This window comes from Homarus americanus, unplaced genomic scaffold, assembly GCF_018991925.1.
Source record: "Homarus americanus isolate GMGI-L3 unplaced genomic scaffold, GMGI_Hamer_2.0 scaffold56241, whole genome shotgun sequence".
In the NCBI taxonomy this organism is placed as follows: Eukaryota; Metazoa; Arthropoda; class Malacostraca; order Decapoda; family Nephropidae; genus Homarus; species Homarus americanus.
The window spans coordinates 2651533-2677290 of record NW_024740202.1 but is presented as its reverse complement, the minus strand read 5'-3'; the positions used below and the strand labels follow the sequence as shown (position 1 = coordinate 2677290).

At 42.6% G+C, this 25758-nt stretch overlaps 1 protein-coding gene across 1 annotated transcript in view; it reads left to right on the top strand.

The window, feature by feature from the left end:
- Positions 1 to 512: 512 nt before the first annotated feature.
- The window catches only part of LOC121875330 (leishmanolysin-like peptidase), a 74785-nt gene continuing 49539 nt past the window's right edge, over positions 513 to 25758 (top strand). Inside the window, 1 exon segment of the mRNA XM_042379837.1 lies at positions 513 to 633. Within this exon segment, the coding sequence (XP_042235771.1) occupies positions 517 to 633 (117 nt within the window). The 5' untranslated portion in view covers positions 513 to 516.

Sequence of the window (25758 nt, the reverse complement as noted above, 5' to 3'; positions counted from 1 at the left end):
TTAAGGTTGGTTCATCATTTCTTGTGAACTGGTGCCGAAGTAGACAGCTAGTATCCAATGGTTGAATGTCGGTTGGTGCAGCAAATACTGCATATAGACAACGCAGGTATACAGTGTATATAATTACCAATGCACTAACCAGGATGTGGGTATACAAACAATGGTAAACAGTAAAGCAGTTCGATGAAGGATAATCAACAAATCTGATTCTCTAACTACTGTTGAGACACGTAAGAGTCAAAACCCTATCTCGGTTGTCAATTTAGAAGCCTAGAATAATCACACAGTATGTAGTAATATTATAATAATCCAAGGTAATGCTTTAGTTAGTTATCAGCCATCTCTAGTATTACATTACGTATTACAATATGTCTTTGTGTGACTGATTGATTCATTTTCATGATTCCTCGCTCATAGTTGAGCATGTGAGCCGTTCTCCCCCATCCAAGTGAGTGGACCGGTCCGTGTTTACGTTTGGTGCCTGGCTGGCCTGAGCGTCAGTGTGAGGATGGAACCATGAGTGGAAGGGTGTGGTTATCGTGTGTGGGCGGTGGTCCCTATGTGTTAATTATACTTATAACAATAGCATCTGCGGAGCATATATGTAACCATGTTCATCCAAAACCAGATGAGGTATGTTGAATTACTTAACTAGTTATCTTGTAGTTTAGGTTTCACGTTATTGATTTTCTTGGGCAGCCAGAGAGAGGACATACGATCAGCTGATCCACCGCTGCCACCCTACATGTCCCTCACAGATGGTTATCACCACCAGTTCGTGGAGCCCGGACGTGTGGGCTGTCAGTTTGTACTTTATAGTATTGGATTATAAGACATGTTTGGTGTAGCGTAAATGAATCTTGTTTCTTTGTCGGCTTAAAGATAAATCGCGCCCAGAAAACGTTGTTGTCAAGATGTCTTAAACGTTTCTGAAGATATCCGGCTTAAGTGTGTGTACAGGTCTTAATGATGTCTGGTACACCTGTGTTTGTGTGTTGTTCGCAGCTTGGGAGTGTTCAGGAGCACATGAGATTTCGTGGAAATTTAATTAACATTTCTTGTCTATATTTGGAAGTCTTTGTGGCAAAATATTCCACTGTGATAAATAACAAGACCTGCAGAACTTCAACATTGTGATTACTAGTTCAGTGTTAATTAGTTTACTAGCTGTCTCATTTGGTCAAATCGGTGAGAAGAAATCTAAGTTAACGAAGACTGGTTCACGAGACATGGAGGTGTCATTGCTTTCCACGTGGATGATCGGCTCTGTGATGCGATTTTTGCCGTTTCATTAGATGTCTATTTACGAATTGTTTTAGTGACATGCGAAGAGGACCGTTTTTTGCAGCTTTTATTAATTGGTGTAGTCGAGTAATCTGGACGGATGTTTTAGTCTGATCTTCACGGGCCCAGTTTTAGTCCAGGAGGAAACAGGAGCTTAGTATACCAGTGAAAACGATGATAGGTTAGGTTACTTGGGAGTCGAATTTGGGTCACAGTGATGAAAGGCAAGCATGATTCCGTTATGCCATTATTTTGAAGAAGTAGATTGTGTGAGGAAACGGTATAAACAAAAGGTATTGTTAGTGTTTAATGCATGACCCAACTAATTAACTTGACAGAGGTAGAAAGATCGATACACTACCACTGTACCTTTACCACACGTGACCACCAGTTGTTTGATTGTCGTATTTATTTATTAAAATCGCAATACATGTTTACAGTTGTACATAAACTAGTTGGTGGTGATCGTGTGTGGTAAAAGTTGTGATAACGTTAGTGGTGTTGATCAACGTTTGTCCCCAGTTGGCACATGAATCAGACAACACTTTTATAGGGATGGATAATAAACACACCTTAGCTCGTCTCCTCCCTCTCTTCTTATGCCCGCCATCATCACATACATATTCAGATTGTCTCCACTCGTAAGAAGATTTGGTGTTGGTTGTAAGGGGGGTCCTGGGGTCCGGACCCCACCTTTTCATCAGAAAATTACATAATTTTTTTCTTTAATGCAGTATTGTACTCAGGCGCGTGTGTAAAGTAAAAAGTAAATACTCTTGATCTCAGACTATCTCTTAATATCAATTGCAAATGTCTTCAAAATGACCTCAAAGTGTCCATGATATTGGTCAGGTTAACAAACAACAACTGGGGTCTTACAGCCCCCCCCCCCCCGAAACACACAAGCTGGATGGGTTCGCTTTGCTCGCTGTGTTCCCCCACTCAAAACTTTTGGGACCCCCTTTTTGATATTCCTGGATCCGCCCCTGGAGGGGGAGATCAGGGTAGGAATTCATCATCGTGGTCTAGCTGGCGGGTAGACACCCCTGCCCTCTGCCGGAGATAGCGAGGACCAGTGATCTTGACCTCTCGCTCAAACCATCCTTGACTGACCGTTCCCCGCTGCTCCGACCACTACAACATTGTCTTGTTTCTGTAATATAATTCGTCCCTCTCTTGTGCTTGCAAACATTCCACACGCAGCTTCTATGCTTTTTTTTATTATATATATATATATATATATATATATATATATATATATATATATATATATATATATATATATATATATATATATATATTATTTTTTTTTGTATTACAGGAAGGTCTGGTTGAGGTGGACGGCGTCAGTTTTAGTCTTGTCATATGAAAGTTTTACAATAAAGCTTCAGTCAAGTCGGGTTGTTTCTGGCCGCACCATTGACTAAATCCAAATCATACAGGGACTGAAGCTGTTGTTCTAGGAATGGGATTATTTATTAAACTCCCGCCTGAAGAATCTGCCCTTTGTTCAGTTTTCTTGTGTTAAAGACAGCCAGAGAAGACCCGTTTAACAGCACTAGGCGTCTCCCTGCGAGCATCGGGGTGAGATAACGGAACCGTATGTTTAAGGGATAACTAGTAATTGTTTAATGCTTAACAATATTTCTACTCATGAATATTATCCACACTAAAATGTAAAAAAAAAAAATAATTATATATATATATATATATATATATATATATATATATATATATATATATATATATATATATATATATATATATATATATATATATATATATATATATATATATATATATATATATATATATATATATATATATATATATATATATATATATATATATATGCTTGGGTGAAATTTTCCAATAAGCATTTAGAAACCTCGGATTGTAGGCTATTGTAGCAAATTTGACTTTTTTATATATGGATAAAATAAAAATATTCTCAATAATCACCAAGAATCTGAGAAATCACGAGTAAGTCCTTAAAACTACGGCTGAGTGAACACCACATAGTTCACGACACGAAGCCCACCACACAAAGGTCTCATTAACACCACCACAAGACACGCTCCACCCAACGCTTCACTCTTACTGGCTATATAATCTCTCTTGACTGGCCCTTGGCTGTGTCTTTTTGCCACAACTTTTACATCCCTCCCAACCATTCTACTTCTTCTTACTCGCCCTGATCTCACCACTGCAGAGACATCCTGACCAGAAAGGAAATCTCTCTGACTCATGTTTACTCTCCAATACTAATCTGTCTGTCTCGTCTCCCCCATACGTGTTACACTACCCCCCTCCCCCCTCTTACACGTATACTAGACTCCCCCTCCCCCCACCCCCACACGTACTACCCTACCCCTCCCTCCCCCCTAGTCCTACATGCTTACTCCCCCACCCACGTTCCAATATCAGCCCCTCACCACAGTCAGTTCTTAAATTACATGCTGGCAACATTGTGTTTTCTCCCCCAAGTCCTGTAGTAAACCCCCAACAATGCTCTTGACCGAGATGGCATTCCTCCACTAGTTACAATGTGCTCGTAAATTGACCTATCGACTTGAGCTCTCGGGTCACTTTCGGTATCATTAACTGCACAAACTTTTTTTTTTCTTTTTTTAAGTTGTTCGGTTGCTGCTGTTCAGAAAGTTGGGTGGGTGAATTGATGGTCATTTTTGTCTTTATTGTTTTATATACCGAGTGATTCTTTCTGGTGTGATCTTAAGTTTGAATTGTCTCGAGTCTTCCTGAACCTTTATGGGGACTTTCACTGTTTATCGTCATTGGCTTCTTCTCAAACACTTCACTAAACATTTTACTCTACACATAACATAACCAGTAAAAGTGGGGGGGGGAGGGGGGGTCTTTTTTCCCCCCATTTAATGATACTTATGGTCTTTTTCTTTGTTATCTACCAAACTATGATACAGTCAATAACAAAAGACGATTCCCACCTTGTAAAATCTTAAGTTTATCTGGGAGACATTATTTACATTCCGTTCAGGTCATTCCACTGAAGATTTCCCTTCTCTACTCTCGCTCTCATAACTTTTTATTGATAACTTGATGAATTTTTCTTGTTACGTACGACAACTTAAGATATTTCTACATACTGTACTTTGGCAACAGGTCGTGTGAGGTGGTCGATCAGTGACTCTTGTATTTGGTGTCCACAGCGATGGTTACTCAAGAGTGGTGGAAACTACAGTGTGTGTGTGTGTCCTGTACCATATACTGAACACGCGCACGTAACCATTTTATCCACGTACCGTATCTGTTTATATACAATTGGATCGCATTGTGATCTTATTCGCATCAGTTCTGTGTATTATACTTGGTTTATTTTCTTCAACAACGACAAACTACAAATTCATCATGTGTCGACAACATCAATCAACCTAACAGTCTTTTATTGCTCTGCTTATCACGTCTCCACCCACTCCGCCGCCCTCCTTCCCACCCACCCACTACGCCGGCCCACCCATCCACCCACCCACTCCCCCGCCCTCACATCACCACTAACCACCCACGCTCATCTCTGATCTCCCTCCTGAGTAGTGTAAAGTGAAGAAGCGCTAACCTTGTGACAGTTAATACATTCTGGACCCAAAACACCGACGACTCCACACAAGGAAGACGATAGTTACCCTAAGACTGGGGGAGGAGAGCTTACCAGGGCTAACCAACCTAACCCCTCAATCTATTAACGGTCAGATTATTTGGCGGTATCTGGGCGTTAGGGAAGGTTTGAGTTAGGTTAAAGTGAAATAAGTTAGGGGGGGGGGGCGAATCTTAAGGTTAGGTTAAAGTGAAATAAATTAGGGGAGGGGGGGTGATTCTTCAGGTGATCAGCTTATATAGAGTATTCGTTCCCTACTGTACCCCTCAGTGACTCAACCCTCTCACGTCACGTTTGCCAAGACCATTGCTCACACAGTTGGTTGAGGTGCAGCCGTACTCTCTCGTTAACCCTCTCTCAGCCAGTCAGTCAACAGTTACTTGTGATCACGCCTAGCTAATCGCCACTCAATTTCCTTCGTTTATTAGCTAATGTTCTCATTATTGTTACTGTTAGTGATTCAGCGCCAGTTCTCCCGTACCTGAGTTAAGAGCCAGCACGCGCCTGTCGATATATTTTCTAGGATAACTGAAGGTCTAAACGCTTCTACCGACGCTGGGTGTTTAGGGGAGTCGCCAGGAGAAATGATTGGATTTTAACCATTGGATACTCTAGTTCAATAAGGGTCTAACGTCTTTAGTCTATATCTTTGTTGTATGGTAAGTAACGCTGTGAAATTACTGTGTGACTGTATCCTCGTTGGTGTGTGTGTGTGTGTGTGTGTGATAAGAGGATGACAGGAGACGAAGGACACCTATACCTACTTACCCACCCGCCCGCCCACCCACCCACCTACCCACCCACCCCGTTCCAATCCTGTCCCTACACTTACCTAATTATGTGCCTCCTCCTGTTCCACCTGAGATGACAAGATTGCTCCCTCTCTCTCCCGCTGTTCCGTTACCGCGTCAGGCTTAGTCAATGACCTACTTAGTATTTTATTTTTCATTTAACTAGGCACAATTCTAAAAGGCAATTATCCATTTTTTGTATGATTTTGTTTGTCGTTCAGTAGTTTAGTCTGCAGTAGTTAGTCTTTACAGCTAATTAGCGTCTACAGTAATTAGCCTCTACAGTAGTTAGTCTTTAGTCTCTAATTGGTGTTATTTGTTAAGGGGACGTTATATATCTTATATTAATGAGTCAGGTGCGTATATATACAGTACACCCTAAAGATAGGAGACAATGGTCGTCAGAGTAGAGTGGTGTCATGGTCGTCATGGTAGAGTGGTGTCATGGTCGTCAGAGTGGTCGTGGTCGTCAGGTAGAGTGGTGTCGTGGTCAGTCCAGTAGAGGTGGTGTCGTGGTCGTCAGAGTGAGTGGTGTCGTGGTCGTCAGTGGTGTCGTGGTCGTCAGAGTAGAGTGGTGTCGTGGTCGTCAGAGTAGAGTGGTGTCGTGGTCGTCAGAGTAGAGTGGTGTCGTGGTCGTCCGTGGTCGTCAGAGTAGAGTGGTGTCGTGGTCGTCAGAGTAGAGGTCGTCAGTGGGTGTCGTGGTCGTCAGAGTAGAGTGGTGTCGTGGTCGTCAGAGTAGAGTGGTGTCGTGGTCGTCAGAGTAGAGGTGTCGTGGTCGTCAGGAGTAGGTGTGGTGTCGTGGTCGTCAGAGTAGAGTATTGGTGTCGTGGTCGTCGTGGTCGTCAGAGTGAAAGGGTTGTCGTGGTCGTCAGAGTAGAGTGGTGTCGTGGTCGTCAGGTAGAGTGGTGTCGTGGTCGTCAGAGTAGTGGTGTCGTGGTCGTCAGAGTAGAGTGGTGTCGTGGTCGTCAGGTAGCGTCAGAGTGGTGTCGTGGTCGTCAGAGTAGTGTCGTAGTCGAGAGTGGTGTCGTGGTCGTCAGAGTAGAGGTGTAGTCGTCAGAGTAGAGTGGTGTCGTGGTCGTCAGAGTAGAGTGGTGTCGTGGTCGTCAGAGTAGAAGTGGTGTCGTGGTCGTCAGGTAGAGTGTGTCGTCAGAGTAGAGCGGTGTAATGGTCGTCAGAGTAGAGTGGTAAGTAATACAAGATGTCAGGTGAGGCAGTGAAGAAAACTTACCAGCTGTTAAAATTAGACCAGATACAAAAAAACAAAAATGAAGAGGAAGTTAGTTACATCAGTCTAGGCAGGAAGTACTAGCCTAATAGCCTATCCCGCAAGATAACCAAAGGATAGACACATTTAGACAGAAGTTGTAATGCGGGGAATTAGCCGATGTAGGCCTATGGGGGGGGGGGGTTAGGTAATTTCTAATATTTAACGTTTATTTATATGACTAGATCGTGTTAATATTTAGGAAGTGATTTTACACACGATTTCTTTTTCGTAGGAATGAATCGGGATAATATATTTTTTTTAGTAAGGTTGGTCAGTGTTGTGTTAAAGGTGTAGCGATATCAATTGCTTGTATCGTCCAGTACACTATATGTTGGCTGTCACAATTATATTCATTAACATTGTCGAATTTGTTACTTTGACTGAAGATATTACATTATTATTTATTATTATTACCTTATTTTTGCCGTCTTATTTTGTCTTATTATTATTATCGTATTATTTTTATCGTATTATTTTTATCTTATCATCATTATTATCATCATCATCATCATCATCATCCCGTCAGCCACAGTGCTCATCAAACCCCCGTAGGCTGTCTTGGGCTCGTCACTGTCGGCAAGTAACCCGGCAGTAACGGTGAGGAAGGTAGTTATTAAGCTGGGAAACTCTTGTGAATTATTGTTGTGAGAGCTTGAGAGGACGATAAGCTGGTTAGTAGGGCGGGCCGGGGGATGATGCTGTGTGTGTGTGTGTGTGTTAGAAGTAGTGAGGTAATGTGTGTACTGGTAGTGTATTTAGGGAGACATTATTAACTTGAAAGAACTCGCTGTAAATTCCTCGTTAAAGATGGCACACAACGAGGCATCAGGTGAGGTAGTCTCTCTCTCTCTCTCTCTCTCTCTCTCTGTGGTGAAGGTTGTGGCTAAGAGGCGATGGGGGGTGGTACGGGAGGTGGTGGTGGGTGGGGTGGGTGGGAGGGGGCGCTGGGTGGGTGGGAGGCCACAATCACCACCATAATGAATGTCGGCCTTGGAGTTTCCTGGGTGGAGTCTCGCAGGTGTGTCAGAGGGGCAGGAGGTGGGTGGGTGGGCGGTCCGGGTTGGGGGGGGGGGTACTCTCTCACACGTCGTTAGGGGACACTGAGGGAAGGGTCGTTTACCATTTGAAGTTAGTTAAAAGAATTATAACACCGTCTCTTGACCTGGTGACCTGAGGGTGTTGGTGACCTGGTGAACTGTGAGGTGGATGAGACTGTTACCTGTAATGAATCCTTGTTAATATAACCAGTCCATTGATCGCCGCTACAATGACTGGATCAGTGGCGTAGCTAGAGTGTGTGCCGCCCGGGGCGGCCCTTGAGTTTACCGCCCCCCCGGGTCCCCACAAAAAATACATATTGCACAGTGACTCATTCTTATATATATATATATATATATATATATATATATATATATATATATATATATATATATATATATATATATATATATATATTAAATAGTTTGTGTACCATTATAATATTATTGTACTTTCACATACTCAAATATAGTATGCTTTAAATACACACCAAACACACTTAAACTTTATAAGTAACAGTTAAACAAAAAGCAAAAACGACATATAGGATAGGGAAAAAAGTAAAAGTGTAAAAAATTAGCACCATCTTTATTTCTGAAATGAAAACTACAACTTTCTACAAAGTAACTTTTCTTGTTTTTTTGTTGGCAAATTCTTCAATGACATTGTCAAAAACTATCTCATCTGTCAATTGTCGCTCTATAGACAGTATGGCAAGATTTCTCAACCGCAAGGTGCTCATAGTAGATCTTAAGTAATTCTTGATCAGTTTTAGTTTCGAAAAACTCCTCTCACAGGTAGCAACACTAACAGCAATTGTGAGGAAAATCCTCAGCATTATTACTATATTTGGAACCGAGTTCCCAAGGTTATACTTTTGAATAAACTGCAAAAGTTCAAGGGGGCCTTCTTTCCACGTCTGTATTCTGTCTTTAATAGTTATAGCAGCAACAGCAACAAAATGCTGAAGTCTTTTTCTCTCAACGAGGAACTCCTCTTTATCAATGTCGTCGTGATCGTGATCTATTTGACACTCATATTTATCATCCAAAAGATTCAATGGGGTAAGGGAGGCATATTTCTCAGCAAGTTCATGAAGCTGTTGAAATCTCAAAGTTATTTCTTGGATCACTCTGTCCAGCGAAGAAAACATTTCTCTCCTCAGTTCAATGTCGTATGGCAATTCAGCATCTCGTGATCCTTCACCAAACATTTGTTTCTTCTTTTTGGGTCGACGCTGACGCTCCATGACTATCCCCAGATCATTGCCCTAACCTAACCAATAATTAACCACAGAGAAGAACAGTATATTTTACCCTCAACTATTTAATTATGTCCGTAACTTTTGAAAGCCCTTACTGTTGTCAGACAAAAGCCACCCCGTCGAGGTGACCCCGATCAAAGTAGGGGGCTTTTGTCTAGGTGGCTTTCGTCTGGGGGGCTTTTGTCTGGGTGGCTTTTGTCGGGGGGGCTTTTGTCTGTACCCCAGTGAGGATAGTGTCTTAGTATAAAATCGCAATGCTGTGAAACAAAAATCTTAATATTTAATCTCAGTACCGCAGCAAAAGTCACATCAATATTTTTTAACCAATACTTTAATATTTCTTACCTTATAGTATTATGTCTTCCAACGAAGTAAATAACTGGATCGAAAACACAAGAGAACATAAAAGTCGTCTAGCCTCCCCTCGTCTTGTCACGATGGAGACTTGTGCAGAACTGAAGTGAATTGCTTGTAACTGGTGGATTGGTCGGCTGTACATGAACTGATATGATGCGACTCTATTCAGAGATAGTGAAGAAAACAAATTAAGTGAGATAGTAGTGATTAGTAACGATGTTAGTAAGCAAATAGACAAACTAAAGCCTAATAAGTCACCTGGTCCCGATGAGATATTTGCCAGAGTGTTAAAGGAATGTAAGGAAGAGCTTAGTATGCCCTTAGCAAAGTTGTTTAACATGTCATTAAAAACCGGTGTAGTACCAGAATCCTGGAGGATAGCGAATGTAATACCGATTTTCAAGAAGGGGGATAGATCACTATCCTCTAACTACCGCCCAATCAGTCTAACATCAATAGTAGGCAAATTACTGGAAGCAACCATTTCAAACTCTATTCGAAATCACCTGGAGAAGCACGGATTGATCAATGATTCCCAGCATGGCTTCACAAGCGGACGTTCTTGCCTAACTAAACTATTAACATTCTTTTCATCAGTTTTCGAATCGGTGGACGAGGGCAGCCAATTATGATGTGGTATATCTCGACTTTTAGCAAAGCTTTCTGACAGAGTCCCCCATTGAAAGACTAATTAGAAAGGTAGAAGCTCAGGCATCAAAGGTGACATCCTTAAATGGATTAGGCGTGGTTACAGGACAGTGTGTCAGCGAGTGAGCATTAACGGCACTAAGTCCCATTGGTAACGTCACAAGTGGAGTTCCCCAAGGCTCAGTACTTGACCATTATTATTTATTATTATATACATATAAACGACATAGATATCGGCATTGACAGTAACATAAGTAAATTTGCTGATGACACCAAATAGGACGTGTTATCAAATCTGACGAGGACTCGGCAAAACTACAGGAAGATCTAAACAAATTTTTCGAATGGTCTGAAAAATGGCAGATGAAATTCAACGTCGACAAATGTAAAGTACTCAGTATAGGAGATGTAAACAGGGAAACCAGATACCAGATGAACAACGATGCCATAGAGAAATCCGACTGCGAGAGAGATTTAGGAGTAATGATAAGTAGGAACCTTAGCCAAGTAAACAATGTGTTTTGCTCGTAACAAGGCTAATAAAGTACTTGGGTTCATACAAAGGAGTGTTAGTTACAAGACTAGCGAGGTCATCCGAAAACTGTATCTTGCTCTTGTGAGACCACACCTGGATTACGCAGTTCAGTTCTGGTCACCGTATTACAGAATGGATATAGAATCCTTGGAAAGAATTCAGAGGAGAATGACAAGACTAATCCCGGGCATTAGGAACCTTGAGTATAGAGACAGGTTAAAGCATCTTAATTTGCACTCCCTTGAGAGACGTAGAGCGAGGGGCGACCTGATAGAGGTGTATAAGTGGAAGGCAGGGCTAAACAAAGGGGACATTACAAAGGTACTCAAACTATCCAACCAGGAGCGAACTCGTAACAATGGTTTTAAATTAGACAAATTTAGATTTAGGCGTGAAATAGGTAAACACTGGTTTGGAAACAGAGTAGTGGATGAATGGAACAAGTTACCAAATATCATCATTAACTCGAATACGCTGAATTGCTTCAAACATAGGTTGGATGCTCATATGAGCAATAGGGGTTGGGTGTAAACGGGACTGCCCAGTATGGGCCAATAGGCCCGCTGCAGTTTCCTCCATTCTTATGTTCTTATGTTGACCCGAGACTGCATGGTTTTGCAGCTACTGGAGACGTTAATCCTTCCCTTTGTATCGGCGGCAAGTTAATCCTCGTCGTGTCTGACCTAACACCTGACCCACACCACATGAGCTCACTGGCGTACTTGTTTGAAGTTGTTTCCTTAATCCTCAACAGGTTACAGGTTGTGTGTGTGGCGGGGTGGGGGGGCCATAGCAAGGGTGTAGCTCATGACGTGGCCGTGATGATGTGGGTCAGGTGTTAGGTTAGACACGACAAGGATTAACTTGCCGCCGATACAAAGGGATGGATTAACGTCTCCAGTAGCTGCAGATATGGGTGATGAGCAGACCCAAAAGTGCCGCCCCCCAAAAGTGCCGCCCGGGGCGGACCGCCCCCCCCGCCCCCCCCTAGCTACGCTAGTGGACTGGATATATATACACTAACTGGTAAATGATACATAACTGTCCTTCATTGAGTCTTCGCTACGGTACCGAGTGAATGAGAAGACTGGAAGCTGACTGTTAACTGGTTCAATAGTGTGGTCAGGTTGGTCTTAGTGATGATGAACGCTTTAGACTGTTTAGAGTAACTGTGTGTGTCAAGCTCCATTATCGCGTGTATTGGTCACTGAGGGGCCGTGTTAGGTTGGTCCTCTTAATATAGAACCACAGTATTTATCCAGATCAGCTTAAGAACCTCTGGTGGGTTTGTTCACAGGTTAATATGCTACAGGTAAGATCAGGCTTTGGTAAGATCAGGCTTTTGTACGATCAGGCTTTTGTACGATCAGGCTTCTTGTATGATCAGGCTTTTGTACGATCAGGCTTCTTGTATGATCAGGATTTTGTAAGATCAAGTTTTCTATGATCAGGCTTTAGTAATGTTTATCTCACGACCACAACAGACACATGGGAGAGCTATTTTGTAATTGTCATCGTGAGGTGAAGAGAAGGTCCATGGGCCAGACTCACAAAGGAACATTAGAGACATTAAATATTTTCCCGTAACGAGATAAAGTGGTGTATCGACCTGGTGTATCCTTCTCGTATTACAGCTGGCGAACATGTCATAGGATCTCTCTCTCTCTCATCCGGGAAGTAGTGGTATAGCAGCTTCATTGAGTTCCTGTGTACAGTAAATGAGTTTTTGTGACACCAATCCTTCTTTCTCTTCACCGTCCACCACTACTACTACTATGACTACCTCCACCACCACTACTACCTCCTCCACCACCACCACTACTACTACTACTACCTCCACCACTACTACCTCCACCACTACTACCTCCACCACTACTACTACCTCCACCACTACTACTACTACCTCCTCCGCCACTACTACCTCCACCACCACCACTACTACTACTACTACCTCCACCACCACCACTACTACTACTACTACTACCTCCACCACCACTACTACCTCCTCCACCACCACCACTACTACTACTACTACCTCCACCACTACTACCTCCACCACTACTACCTCCACCACTACTACTACCTCCACCACTACTACTACTACCTCCTCCGCCACTACTACCTCCACCACCACCACTACTACTACTGCCGCCGCCATTGATATTTTTATTTTGGGAATATTCGACTGTTTCAATCACCAGCGCATTCGACCAACGCCAACCCAATCGGATAAGCATTTATAGTGAAATCTTAACCGAACGCAGCCGGTCAGAGATCTTGAGGAGTTTAGACTAGAGGATCCCTGTCTCTGTCTGTCTGTCCCTGTGTCTGTCTGTCTGTCAATAGACCTTCGCCAAGTTCACTTCAGGAAGACATGTGTAGAGGAACTGATTTGAAGTGGCTGGAAGGTTATAGGGTCCCCCACGCACTTCTGGCCTATTGAGGTTACTTTTACTTAATTAGTTACTTGTGTTGGTTACTTTACGTTACTTATGTTAGGGATTTCTTCAGTTTTATTTATTACTTATTGACTCAGTTACTTTATGCTACTTATTTATTTATTTCCACCTTACTACTAGTTAATGTATTTACTTTTCTCGTTCATTATTTTCACTTAACTACTTTAACTCACTTAGATACTTGCTTTTACTTTCGTTACTCACTTACTTTTACTTGGTCTAACCTACTTTTTTTTACAGACTCACTTAAATGCTTCTTACTTATTCACCAAGAGGTAATTGCTTGTAAAGAATAAATTACTTCCGATGCGTAACAAGGAAAATATTCTTGTTCAATTTAGCCACTGTGTGTGTGTGTGTGTGTGTGTGTGTGTGTTGTACCATATTGGAATTTATATAGTGATGTACCTAGGGTGAAATTCAAATATATACTTGTTTACGATCATCTATACAAACTGTGTGTATAGAATGATGTGTACAGTATACCAGCGTGTTAGTGGTCAACGATTCACCCATGTTTTGTGTATAACTAAGTCAAATGTGTATTAATACGCAGCTGTGGTTGGTGGTGTGACGTATGAAGCTTGCGTTATCACTTATCAGATAACAGCCCATGTGTGGACGCTGTGTGGGGGCCCCGTCTCCCTCCCCACCCACGTAACCCAACACTGCACGCAACGCTCATATCTGTTATTGAGTGAGTCTGGTCTTTTGCGTGTAGCACCTGATAATAATGTGAAGTAATGTATATAATCTGAGTGTTAGGTTAGGTTAGCCGCTGATTATAATGTAAACAATGTCACGTGGTGGTTTGTTTGTTTGTTTATTTATGTAAATCTCGTAAGAGTATAAACAAACTTGTGTCGTTGAGGAGAATCTATGATACTTATTCACGAGAGGTTAGGTTAGGTTAGGTTAGGTGGAAGATTCATTTTTTTATAGTTTGGTGTGTGTGTGTGTGTGGGGTTGTATTTAATTTTTGTGATTATTATGTACACAAACTATATCAGTGTTGTAAAGGTCTTGTAGTACTGTGGTAACTGATGTAAGCCCATGACCTGACCCCAAAACACACCAGGGAAATATTCTTGTTGCTTCACTTCAGTGTTGCCAGAATCCACGTAGGGATTCCCTTCAACGAGTGCGTTAAGGTACCAGGAAGCGTGAGAATATTTACTTAGATCTGGTAACATTGTAATAATATCTCATGGCTGGTTTAGGTTAAGGTCAGGTTAGGTTTAGGTTAAGGTCAGGTTAGGATTTAGGTCAAGGTTAGGTTAGGTTACGTTAAGTTCAGGTCTAGGTTAGATTTAGGTCAAGGTTAGGTTAGGTTAAGGTCAGGTCAAGGTCAGGTCAGGTTTAGATTTAGGTCAAGGTCAGGTTAGGTTAGGGATACTTCAAGAAATATGGAAGCAAGTTTGATGACATTGTTGTTTATGCTTAGTGAATAGTAATCTGCAGTGGTCCTCCTGCCTTGTCTGCCGTGGTCCTCCTGCTTTGTCTGCAGTGGTCCTCCTACCTTGTCTGCCGTGGTCCTCCTGCCTTGTCTGCCGTGGTCCTCCTGCATTGTCTGCCGTGGGTGTATATATATTTTAGTGGTGACCTTGGGCGTTCTTGTTTGTGTAATGTTAGTAGTGTGATGGGACAGAGCGGTGAGTGAGTGAGGTGTGGTTGCCTTCAGTCATAAAACCTCCAAGACCCCTCCAAAACCCCTCCAAGACTAGCTCCTTTCCCGCCCATCCCACGCCAGACAGCTCCATGACCCTCAAGACCTTCCAAGACCCTTCCAAGACCCTCAAAACTCCTCCAGATCCTCAAAAACTCCCCAAGATCCTCAAAGACCCTCAGACCCTTAAAGACCCCTCCAAGACCCCTCAAGACTACAAGATCCTCAAAGATCCCTCAAGACCCCTCCAAGACCCCCAAGACCCCTCCAAGACCCTCAAGACCCCTCCAAGATCCTCAAGACCCCCCAAGACCCCTCAAGACCCCTCCAAGAACCTCAAAACTCCTCCAAGACCAACCCGCCCCAATCCTCTTACGTTAGTCACCCGCCCTGAGAAACGACCTGCCCATAAATCTCCTGCAGAAATTGTCATATTTTTTCCGGGTTATATTTGTGACACGGGTTGATAACTTGGGTGTGGTGGTGACCTGAAAAAAGACAGTCTCGGAGTCAACAATATTGGGTTATTTACACTTAATATGTTGTTATTCTTTTGTTTTTACGGTGTGTTGTGTAGAATCCTGTAGATGGTGTCTGCTGTAGGGACGCTTCTTGGGTTGGGTTGGCTTGGCTTGGCTTGGGTTGGCTTGGGTTGGGTTGGGTTGGGTTGGCTTGGCTTACTTGTTTTGTAGTTTATTTCTGGGGAGTTTTTTTGTTTGTTTGGAGGAAGGGGAGATGAACATAGAGGCCATATTACAGACTTCGGGAACAAGTGTGTGTGTGTGTGTGTGTGTGGATGATGATGGTGGTGGTGTGGATGATGATGATGTGGTGGTGGTGTGGTGGTGGTGGTGTGGTGGTGATGACGACGTAGTGTGATGGTGTTAGTGGTGTTACAGTATACTTCCCGCGCGTGTTTATTATTGCACCTGCTTTTGTTTATTATGGTGTAGCCTCATTATGGTGTCATTACTGGGTGGTGGTATATAGCCTTGGTGTGCCCTGCCTCCTCTTGGCTACAATTTGGTTACTTATGCCTATCCCAGCCCAGCCCATCCCATCCCATCCCATCCCATGTGTGTGCGCGCGTGCGTTTGTGTGCGTGCGTGTGCGTGCCAGTAAGTCTTTTATTATTGCCAATTGTTATGACGGGGTGAAAATGGTGACTGAACCCCTTTAAGACGAACTACAGTGGGTTAACGTTGATTTATACATTGCTTTGTGTATACTGTATACCTTCCGTGTGTACCTGCGTGGTCTGTATACATACCAAGTTGAGTGTGTGTGTGTGTGTGTGTGTGTGTTTGTTGTGTGTGTGTGTGTGATGATTGTATACCTACCTCCCATGATTGTGTATACGTGGGGGGGGGTATCTACGGTGTTTATCTATACAGTTGTACATAATCGTCTATTAATTAGTTGGTGTTATGTTGGTGTATTATTACCCCCTCCCCCTACCCCCCTTCCCCCTCCCTCCCCCCTTAGAGGATTGGGTTAGGTTGGGATCTTGGTTGGATTAGGTTGGGTTAGGTTGGGATCTTGGTTGGATTAGGTTGGGATCTTGGTTGGATTAGGTTGGGATCTTGGTTGGATTAGGTTGGGATCTTGGTTGGATTAGGTTAGGTTAGGATGTTAATAAGAGTAGCCGAGTCATATTATCCCAATAATTATAGAGAGACTTAGATTAGGAGTCCATTTTGGCCAGTCACTGATGGAAAATACGGTGGTGGGGTGAGGGAGATGGGTGGGGGTGAAGGGGATGAGTGGTTGGGGTGAGGGAGATGAGTGGTTGGGGTGAGGGAGATGGGTGGTGGGGGGAATTGTTGATGGGTGGTGGGGGTGAGGGAGATGGGTGGTGGGGTGGGGAGATGGGTGGTGGGGGTGAAGGGGATGAGTGGTTGGGGTGAGGAGATGGGTGGGGGGTGAGGGAGATGGGTGGTGGGGGTGAAGGATGGGTGGTTGGGGTGAAGGGGATGGGTGGTGGGGAGTGCAGAAGGGGGGATGGGTGGTTGGGGTGGGGAGATGGTGGTTGGGGTGAGAGGAGATGGGTGGGGGATGAGGAGATGGGTGGTGGGGGTGAGGAGATGGGTGGTGGAGAAAGCTGAGGGAAACTAGTGATTCATGGTATAATTATAAGGGGTCGTGTTGGTTACAAAGATGAGGGAGATTAACTAGGAGAGAAAATGGTCGATAAAGATATTGGTGGAGGTGGTGGTGGTGGAGACGTATGGTGGAGTATAGTGGTTATGGGTTGGTGGAGGTGGTGGTGGTGGAGACGTATGGTGGAGTATAGTGGTTATGCGTTGGTGGAAGTGGTGGTGGTACTGTGGTGGTGTAAGTTTGTGTGTGTGTGTGTGTGTTAGTGGTGGTAATGGTGGGGGTGGTGGTGGTGGTGTTACTGTCACCTTGCATCATGAGTTGATGTACAGTAAAATATATATATATATATATCTCTCTCTCTCTCTCTCTCTCTCTCTCTCTCTCTCTCTCTTCACCTACATGTGCACCCACGTGAGCCTTTATACGCCAGTGTGTGTGTACGTGTACTTAAGAGCACGCGTCAGACGTACACATTGCACTATAGTTTAACATACAAGTATAAGTAAATATGAAGCCTCGAAGTGTGTGTGTGTGTCCCACCAATAACAGTGCGACGCGGAGGTTATTGGTGGCAAGGAGGAGTGTTGACGTCAGAAAACCATTTTGATTATGTCTGTTTGACGGTCACATTGCCTCACTTGACACATCTTTCTTGTCACCATTTGGCTCTGGTTGTGAATATGACACTGTTGGCTCTGGCTGGGTGCTGCTATTTTCATCCCCCTGTCAACTATCTATCATGGGCTAGTGTCATCCCCCTGTCAGTGTTTGCTGGTGATGTGTTTACCAAAAGATACCAGAAGTAGCGAACGTGTCGAGGAATGTGGATAATTTTCAGGGTATGCGGACGAATTTCAGAGCATTTGGACGAATTTCAGAGCATGTGGACGAATATTAGAGTATGTGGACGAATTTCAGAGCATGTGGACGAATATCAGAGTATGTGGAAGAATTTTTTTTTTTACACAGTGTCGGGGGAGATGAGCGATTACTCTCTCCCAGGCGTCGTGACGTGAGAGTTTGTTGACGTCTTGCAGCTGAGTGATAAATATATACTTATTGTAATTTGGTGTTGGTGGTCGTCTTAAAAGGAAAGTTACACAGCTGCTGGACGAGAAAGTCGCTCTGGTGGGGGACGGACGAGGACAGCTCATTCATGTCTGTCGTAAAGTTGTTCTGGTCTCGCCAACTTTCATTGTGTGTGTGTGTGTGTGTGGTAATGCAAGAGTCACGCAAGGATTCAAGACTATAGCGGTTGTCGTACGGTAGTAGGTATTTGGCAGCTACCAAACAGGGAGGTACTACCGCCTGGGAAGATATTGGAAGCATGATGTGTTATCTATGGTAGACCCTGCTGCCATATGTGACCAAGTCCCAGGTTGATGATTCTGACTTTCTGCCTCATTTACCCACAATTGCAGGGTCTCAATTGTTTCTCTTACTATTGACAACACAACATACATATATTGTTCCTCACTTTTGATTTTTTTTTCATTTTGTATTATTATTATTATTATTATTATTATTATTATTATTATTATTATTATTATTATTATTATTGTTGTTATTACATTTTCGCCCCCCAGGCCCCGATGGGGGTCAGTGACCTGTGCCTGGGTGGGCTAATTCCCGTAAAAAACAAAACCAAAAAGGCTATGCGCTCTCACCGATCTAGACCAAGAGTATTACCAGAGATTATAAGGTTAGGTTACGGTACAGCATGTGAGGTTAGGTTAGGTTATGTTACGGTAGGTTATGTTACGGCACAGTGTGAGGTTAGGATATGTTACGGTAGGTTAGGTAACGGTACAGTATGTGAGGTTAGGTTAGGATATGTTACATTACGGTAGGTTAGTTTGGGTACAGTATGTGGGGTTAGGTTAGGATATGTTACGGTAGGTTAGGTTACGGTACAGCATGTGAGGTTAGGTTAGGTTATGTTACGGTAGGTTATGTTACGGCACAGTGTGAGGTTAGGATATGTTACGGTAGGTTAGGTAACGGTACAGTATGTGAGGTTAGGTTAGGATATGTTACATTACGGTAGGTTAGTTTGGGTACAGTATGTGGGGTTAGGTTAGCGTATTGTCCATGGTACCTCCTCCTAGACTAGAGCCTCCCAAGCGTATCACACTTAAGGATCATCCACACACAAGTTAGACTGAGGAACCGTGTGTGAGAATAATTGACCATTATTTTTGAGGGGTTCTGGTCATTCATGTCGGGAATTTTTATTTTTTTTTAATTTTGGCGGTTCTTTTGTTAATGATTCGATGATTACAAGAATTGCCGAGTTGTTGTTGTTATTATTATTATTACTATTATTAATATTTATTATTATTAAAGTGGATTATATAATGTAATAGGTAAAATAAAATTATTTTTTTATAATTGTTTCCGAAATAGCACTAATAGGATATTTTTTTTAGGTCCGTAGCCTATTAACCAGCCTGCCTTAACATAACCCAATCCTAGGATATGTTCAGTTAGGTTTTTGACTGGTACATGTAGTTAGTTAGGTTTTTGACTGGTACATGTAGTTAGCTAGGTTTTTGACTGGTACATGTAGTTAGTTAGGTTTTTGACTGGTACATGTAGTTAGTTAGGTTTTTGACTGGTACATGTAGTTAGTTAGGTTTTTGACTGGTACATGTAGTTAGTTAGGTTTTTGACTGGTTCATGTAGTTAGTTAGGTTTTTGACTGGTACATGTAGTTAGTTAGGTTTTTGACTGGTTCATGTAGTTAGTTAGGTTTTTGACTGGTTCATGTAGTTAGTTAGGTTTTTGACTGGTACATGTAGTTAGTTAGGTTTTTGACTGGTACATGTAGTTAGTTAGGTTTTTGACTGGTACATGTAGTTAGTTAGGTTTTTGACTGGTACATGTAGTTAGTTAGGTTTTTGACTGGTACATGTAGTTAGTTAGGTTTTTGACTGGTACATGTAGTTAGTTAGGTTTTTGACTGGTACATGTAGTTAGTTAGGTTTTTGACTGGTACATGTAGTTAGGTTAGGTTTTTGACTGGTACATGTAGTTAGTTAGGTTTTGACTGGTACATGTAGTTAGTTAGGTTTTTGACTGGTTCATGTATGTGGTTAGTTGGGTTTTGACTGGTACATGTGGTTAGTTAGGTTTTTGACTGGTACATGTAGTCAGTTGGGTTTTGACTGGTACATGTAGTCAGTTGGGTTTTGACTGGTACATGTGGTCAGTTGGGTTTTGACTGGTACGTAATAGCAGTCAGTTAGGTTTTTGACTGGTACATGTGTGTCAGTTAGGTTTTTGACTGGTACATGTGTAGTTATGAGTTTTTAACTTGTACATGTGGTTAGTAAGGTTTTAACTTTGGTACATGTAGTTAGTAAAGGTTTTAACTGGTATGTAGTTAGTTGGGTTTTTGACTGGTACATGTGAATTTAGTTATGGGATTTTGACTGGTACATGTAGTCCAGTTAGGTTTGTGACTGGTACATGTAGTCAGTTAGGTTTTGACTGGTACATGTAGTTAGTTAGGTTTGTGACTGGTACGTGTAGTTAGTTAGTTTTGACTTCCAGGTACGTGTAGTTAGTTGGGTTTTTGACTTCGGTGCGTGTGGTTGGTTGGGTTTTTGACTGGTACGTGTGGTTAGTTAGGTTTTTGACTGGTACATGTAGTTAGTTAGGTTTTTGACTGGTACATGTAGTTAGTTAGGTTTTTGACTGGTACATGTAGTTAGTTAGGTTTATGACTGGTACATGTAGTTAGTTAGGTTTTTGACTGGTACATGTAGTTAGTTAGGTTTTTGACTGGTACATGTAGTTAGTTAGGTTTTTGACTGGTACATGTAGTTAGTTAGGTTTTTGACTGGTACATGTAGTTAGTTAGGTTTTTGACTGGTACATGTAGTTAGTTAGGTTTTTGACTGGTACATGCAGTAATCTGTTGCAGAAATCTGGCATGACTCGACCCCACCCATCACACACACTGTCTCTAAAGTTGCGTGTGTAGAAAGAAGGTTTAGTAACACGTGAAAGACGCTATTAAATTCAACGCTTGCACACCATGTATCACAATGTACACTCTGTAATAAGGAGGTATTTCTTGCTTGGCTAATAATATTTTTCTTGCTTTTTTTTTTACAGGTAGGTGAGTGAGGCAGTTTGACCGGTGCGCGTGTGTCTGGGAGGGAGGGAACAGCCTAGTGCCCTTCACCCTCCTAGTAAGTCAATGTTAGCCAAGTTTCATAGCCTAGTGACATTCAGCACCCAACTGGCATGTCTCGAACTATCAGTGACTAAGCTCTCCTGTTGTACCTTTTGACTGTTCTACTTGTTCATACTTTCACAACAGGATTTGGTGTGGATTCGTTAACACCTTTTTTTGTTATATCTTTCAACACACTTCGGATATACTGTGTTGTTTATACCGCCTTTTTGGTCATTAATTCTCACTTTGTAACATAACGTATGGATCGAAGATTATTACCGTCATTGTATGTGTTATTAGGGACAATGAAACCTCTATTTAGCGGACTATAAAGAGAGGAAAAAGAGTTATATCAAGAGTCCGTTATATGTGAATCCTCCAGCTAATAAACTATATAGATATGAAAATCCGTTATACCGAGGATCCGTTATATGGAGGTTTCAATATATTTAAAATCACTGTTGTATTTAATTTGCTCCTTGGCATTTTCTTAACGTACAATATAACGTTTTAAATAATATATGTTTGTTATTTTCGTTAAGTATCAGCTGCGTTTTGGTATTGTCACGATGAATTATATTACATAGTGACGTACTGTACCTCCGAGATTTAATCACAGAAGGTATTTAATTTTGTAAGCTGTTAAGATGTTATCCGTTTGGTAAATTATATGTTGCTTGATGTCTTATATTACCAAATGTGTTCACTAAAATATTTACCAGATGCGTCCACCAGAAATATTTACCAGATGCCTCCACCAGAAATATTTACCAGATGCGTCCACCAGAAATATTTACCGCCTGCACTATTTATCATAATTTATCTAATTTTGTGCGATTTCATGCTTCTAAATAAACAGAACTCGAGATACTGTTCCATGCATCTCTGTATAGACTGTACGCCTCCTCAAAATTCTTCTAACTTCACCTTTCGTATCTTGTCTCTTGCCTTTCAGTAGTCAACAAAATTTATTAAGTACTTTAGTCGAATATTATTTTTATAAACATACTAGCCTGTGTCGGGAGCCTGATAGTAATTAGTTTTCCCTCCATAAACAAACTATTTCCGACCCCGTCATATGCAACACCCTCCTCCAGCCCCCTCTACCCCCCTCCAGCCCCTCTACCCCCCCTCCAGCCCCCTCTACCCCCCCTCCAGCCCCCTCTACCCCCCTCCAGCCCCCTCTACCCCCCCTCCAGCCCCTCTACCCCCCCTCCAGCCCCTCTACCCCCCCCCTCCAGCCCCCCTCCTACCCCCTCCAGCCCCCTCTACCCCCCTCCCCTACTCATAAATAAGCAGTTTTCACTCTACCCATCCCACTCGTATCCCACGCCCTCTCAGAAATGTTCAACCCATGTGGTCACGTTTCCCGCTACCCGCCCAAGCAGCTTTTTCCGGAGTTTATGTGGAGATGGTTTATATTTCTGACCGTTTTCTTTGTAACCAGTCTGTCGATTCAATTGAAATTAAAACTGTGAACTGGGGGGGGACTTCTTTCACGCATTCCTGGGAACTGGGCACCATGGTTGAGGCGTTCACGTATGGCTGTTACCACGTGTTGTATTGCATCAACATCGAGTTTTAACACAGACATTGCAGAGTTATGATATATTTAAATTAATACTATAATTTCCTTTTTTTCGATGATAATTTACATTGAAAATTTAAACACGGGATTTTTTTTTTTGTGATAGTGATTCAAAGTTGTTGGTAAAATTATTAATACTTTTTTCCTTTATTGCTGTAAGTAGAAATTAAGAAAATAGGAAAGTTTAATTTTATCGTATTAACTTTTGTGGTATGCTGACTGTTCACACCACAGCACTGATGAGGCTTCCAGAGCACTGAGTAGGCTTGTCCACGTCACATGTTACTAACAAATCTTGCCTACATCACGTGCTGCTGGGAAATACTCTCAGGGGCGGCTTGTGGTAATGTAATAATAATAATCTCTGGTGCCGGAAATTCTCCCCCAAATGGTCACACACTTTCTAAACTGGTCGAAAACAGCTTTTAAGTGTTGGTACGCCATGTCACTTAATGGTGTGTGTGTCCGGCGGCGTTGGGATGCTTGTCCGTCTCTCTCTCCTAAGATGGCGATTAATTCCTGTTTTACGTATTTAACATTATTGGGTGCCTTTATATTAGTAACATTTAGGGATGAGGGGTTTTAGTGATATTATTATTATTATTATTATCATTATTATTATTATTATTATTATTATTATTATTATCATTATTATTATTATTGTAATCATTTTTATTACTATTATTATTTTACTGTTATTATTATAAGTTTTGTATTAATCATTCATTTCTATACACTTGGCGTTCTCGTTATACCGTATAGACTTACAAATTAATGGACATAAGTACCCTGTTGGGTATATGAAAGTGTATATGATATTTTGGTTAGCACTAGGGGTCGTGTTGGGTGTACTGATAACATATTCTGATAACATTATACAGTAACGTAGTAGTGAAGATAAGGTTTTACTGTGGTGTATATCCTGTTGTAGATAAATACCATGAGGCAACGAGACATGATATTGGAAGTTCGTGTGTTTTATTAGCCTCATTTCCCCGCGTTTTATAAGATTTTTGGTGGGACAGAGACAGTGGTGTATTGGTTTTGTTATAGCCCATCATCCATCTCTTCCTCCTGGCTATTACGGTCATGGTGGTGGCAGTTTCGACAATAATATGGTGTTGGTTCCTCTACTCTACAGCATCTCACCCTCTGTTTTTTTTTAATTTGTTTGTTATATAATTATTATTTTTTTATTATAAGTGTGAAAGAAAAAAAACAAAATATTCAAAGCAGTTCTCAGATGTTTGTGTTTTTTTTTTAAGTATTCGTAAGAAGCTAGTGAGTCAGGGGAAATAGTTAGGTCATGTCACCAGTCTTGTACGTACGTCACCTTCACCCGTGAGTCAGTCAGTCACCAACACACTCACAGAGGGAGGAGTCATGATGCTGGAAGTCCTTTTGCCACTCAGTAAAGCAGAACAGAACTCCCCATTGTGCACACTCTACAGAACGCTTAGTTACCGCCCGTTGATTTCCGGTTCATATTAGTTCTTTTGGTCAGTTCATTTACCCCCCTTCTCTGAAACTACGGAGACAGTTGACTTGTGTAGTACCTTGATAATGTGGGTACTGGGGGCGTGTGGGTGGGGTGGTGGGTGTTTTTTTTTTATGGGTGCGTGTTTGTGTGTGTGTGGATGAGTGTAAATAGATTGCCGCCTACCTAAAATAGTCTTGTTTTGGCGAGGAGGGTGTTGGGTGACCCGGATGTCCGACGCGAAGATGGTTCCCCTGTACCCTTCCCCCTCCCCCCAACACAACACAGCTGGGATCTCTGTAATTGATGGCTAGACAACGTCCTATCCGGGAACTTGGCACCTGAACACACACACCCACACACACACACACGCGAGCTTTATCCGTGTCTGTGTACAACTCTTTCATGCACTTACACACAAAACTCTACTGTGTGTTCGTTAATATATCCGGGACCCTCAAACTGTGAGATGATTATTTTTGTGGTGGTGGTGCGTCAGTGATGGTTGTGGTGCGTTAGTAGTGGTGGTGGTTGTGGTGCGTCAGTAGTGGTGGTGCGTCAGTAGTGGTGTTGGTGCGTCAGTAGTGGTGTTGGTGTTGATGCGTCAGTAGTGAGTGGTGATCAACAGGCCAGTGAACGGATCAGAAGGCAGGAAGACCGTCAACAGTAGTTAAGTGAGGTGCTTGAGATGGGAACCTCAGCTCAGCCCCACCACCACCTGGAATTTACACACACACACTGGAGCCTCAACCCCCCTCCCCCAGACTGGGAGCCTCCTGCCCCCCCACACACTGAGCCTCTACACCCCCCACCAACCCCTCACACTGGAGTCAATTCCCCCACACACTGGAGCCTTTACCTAGCAAGGGAGAAAGTTCCTCTTGGTAGTGTGTTTTCCAGAGCACCACCATCACGCCTCATAGACTACACCAAGCCGCCACATTACTACTACTACCACTACTACTGCTACAACCACTACTAATACTACTACTATAACTAGTACTAGTACTATCACTTTCACTACTACAAGGACTATCACAATTACGTCTACCAGTGAACATGTTTTTGGGTACCCTGTAGTGGTGAGGACCTTGTTAGTGTGGTAGAGAGAGGGCGTATGTGTTATCAGGAACGTGTGGTAGGGGATAGCGCGAATGTCGAGAGTTGTGATGATGGTTGTAAGGGATGGGGAGTGGTGGTAGGGAAAGGGGTGGGGGGATGTGGTTGTAGGTGGAGGTTGTCGTAGAGAAGGGGGTGGAGGGTGTGGTTATAGTGTGAAAGGGTAGGGAGGTACAGGTGAGGAGGGAGAGGGGGGGGGGTCTGTGGTCAGCTGGTGAACATACGCGCCACGCCTCACCATTTTCCACTAGTCTAACCCTCCTATCTCCCGCGTTTTCTCCAGTGACGAATCAACGCACAGGAGGGAGCAGATGTATAAGAAGCTATGTGAAAGTTCAGTGTGTTGCC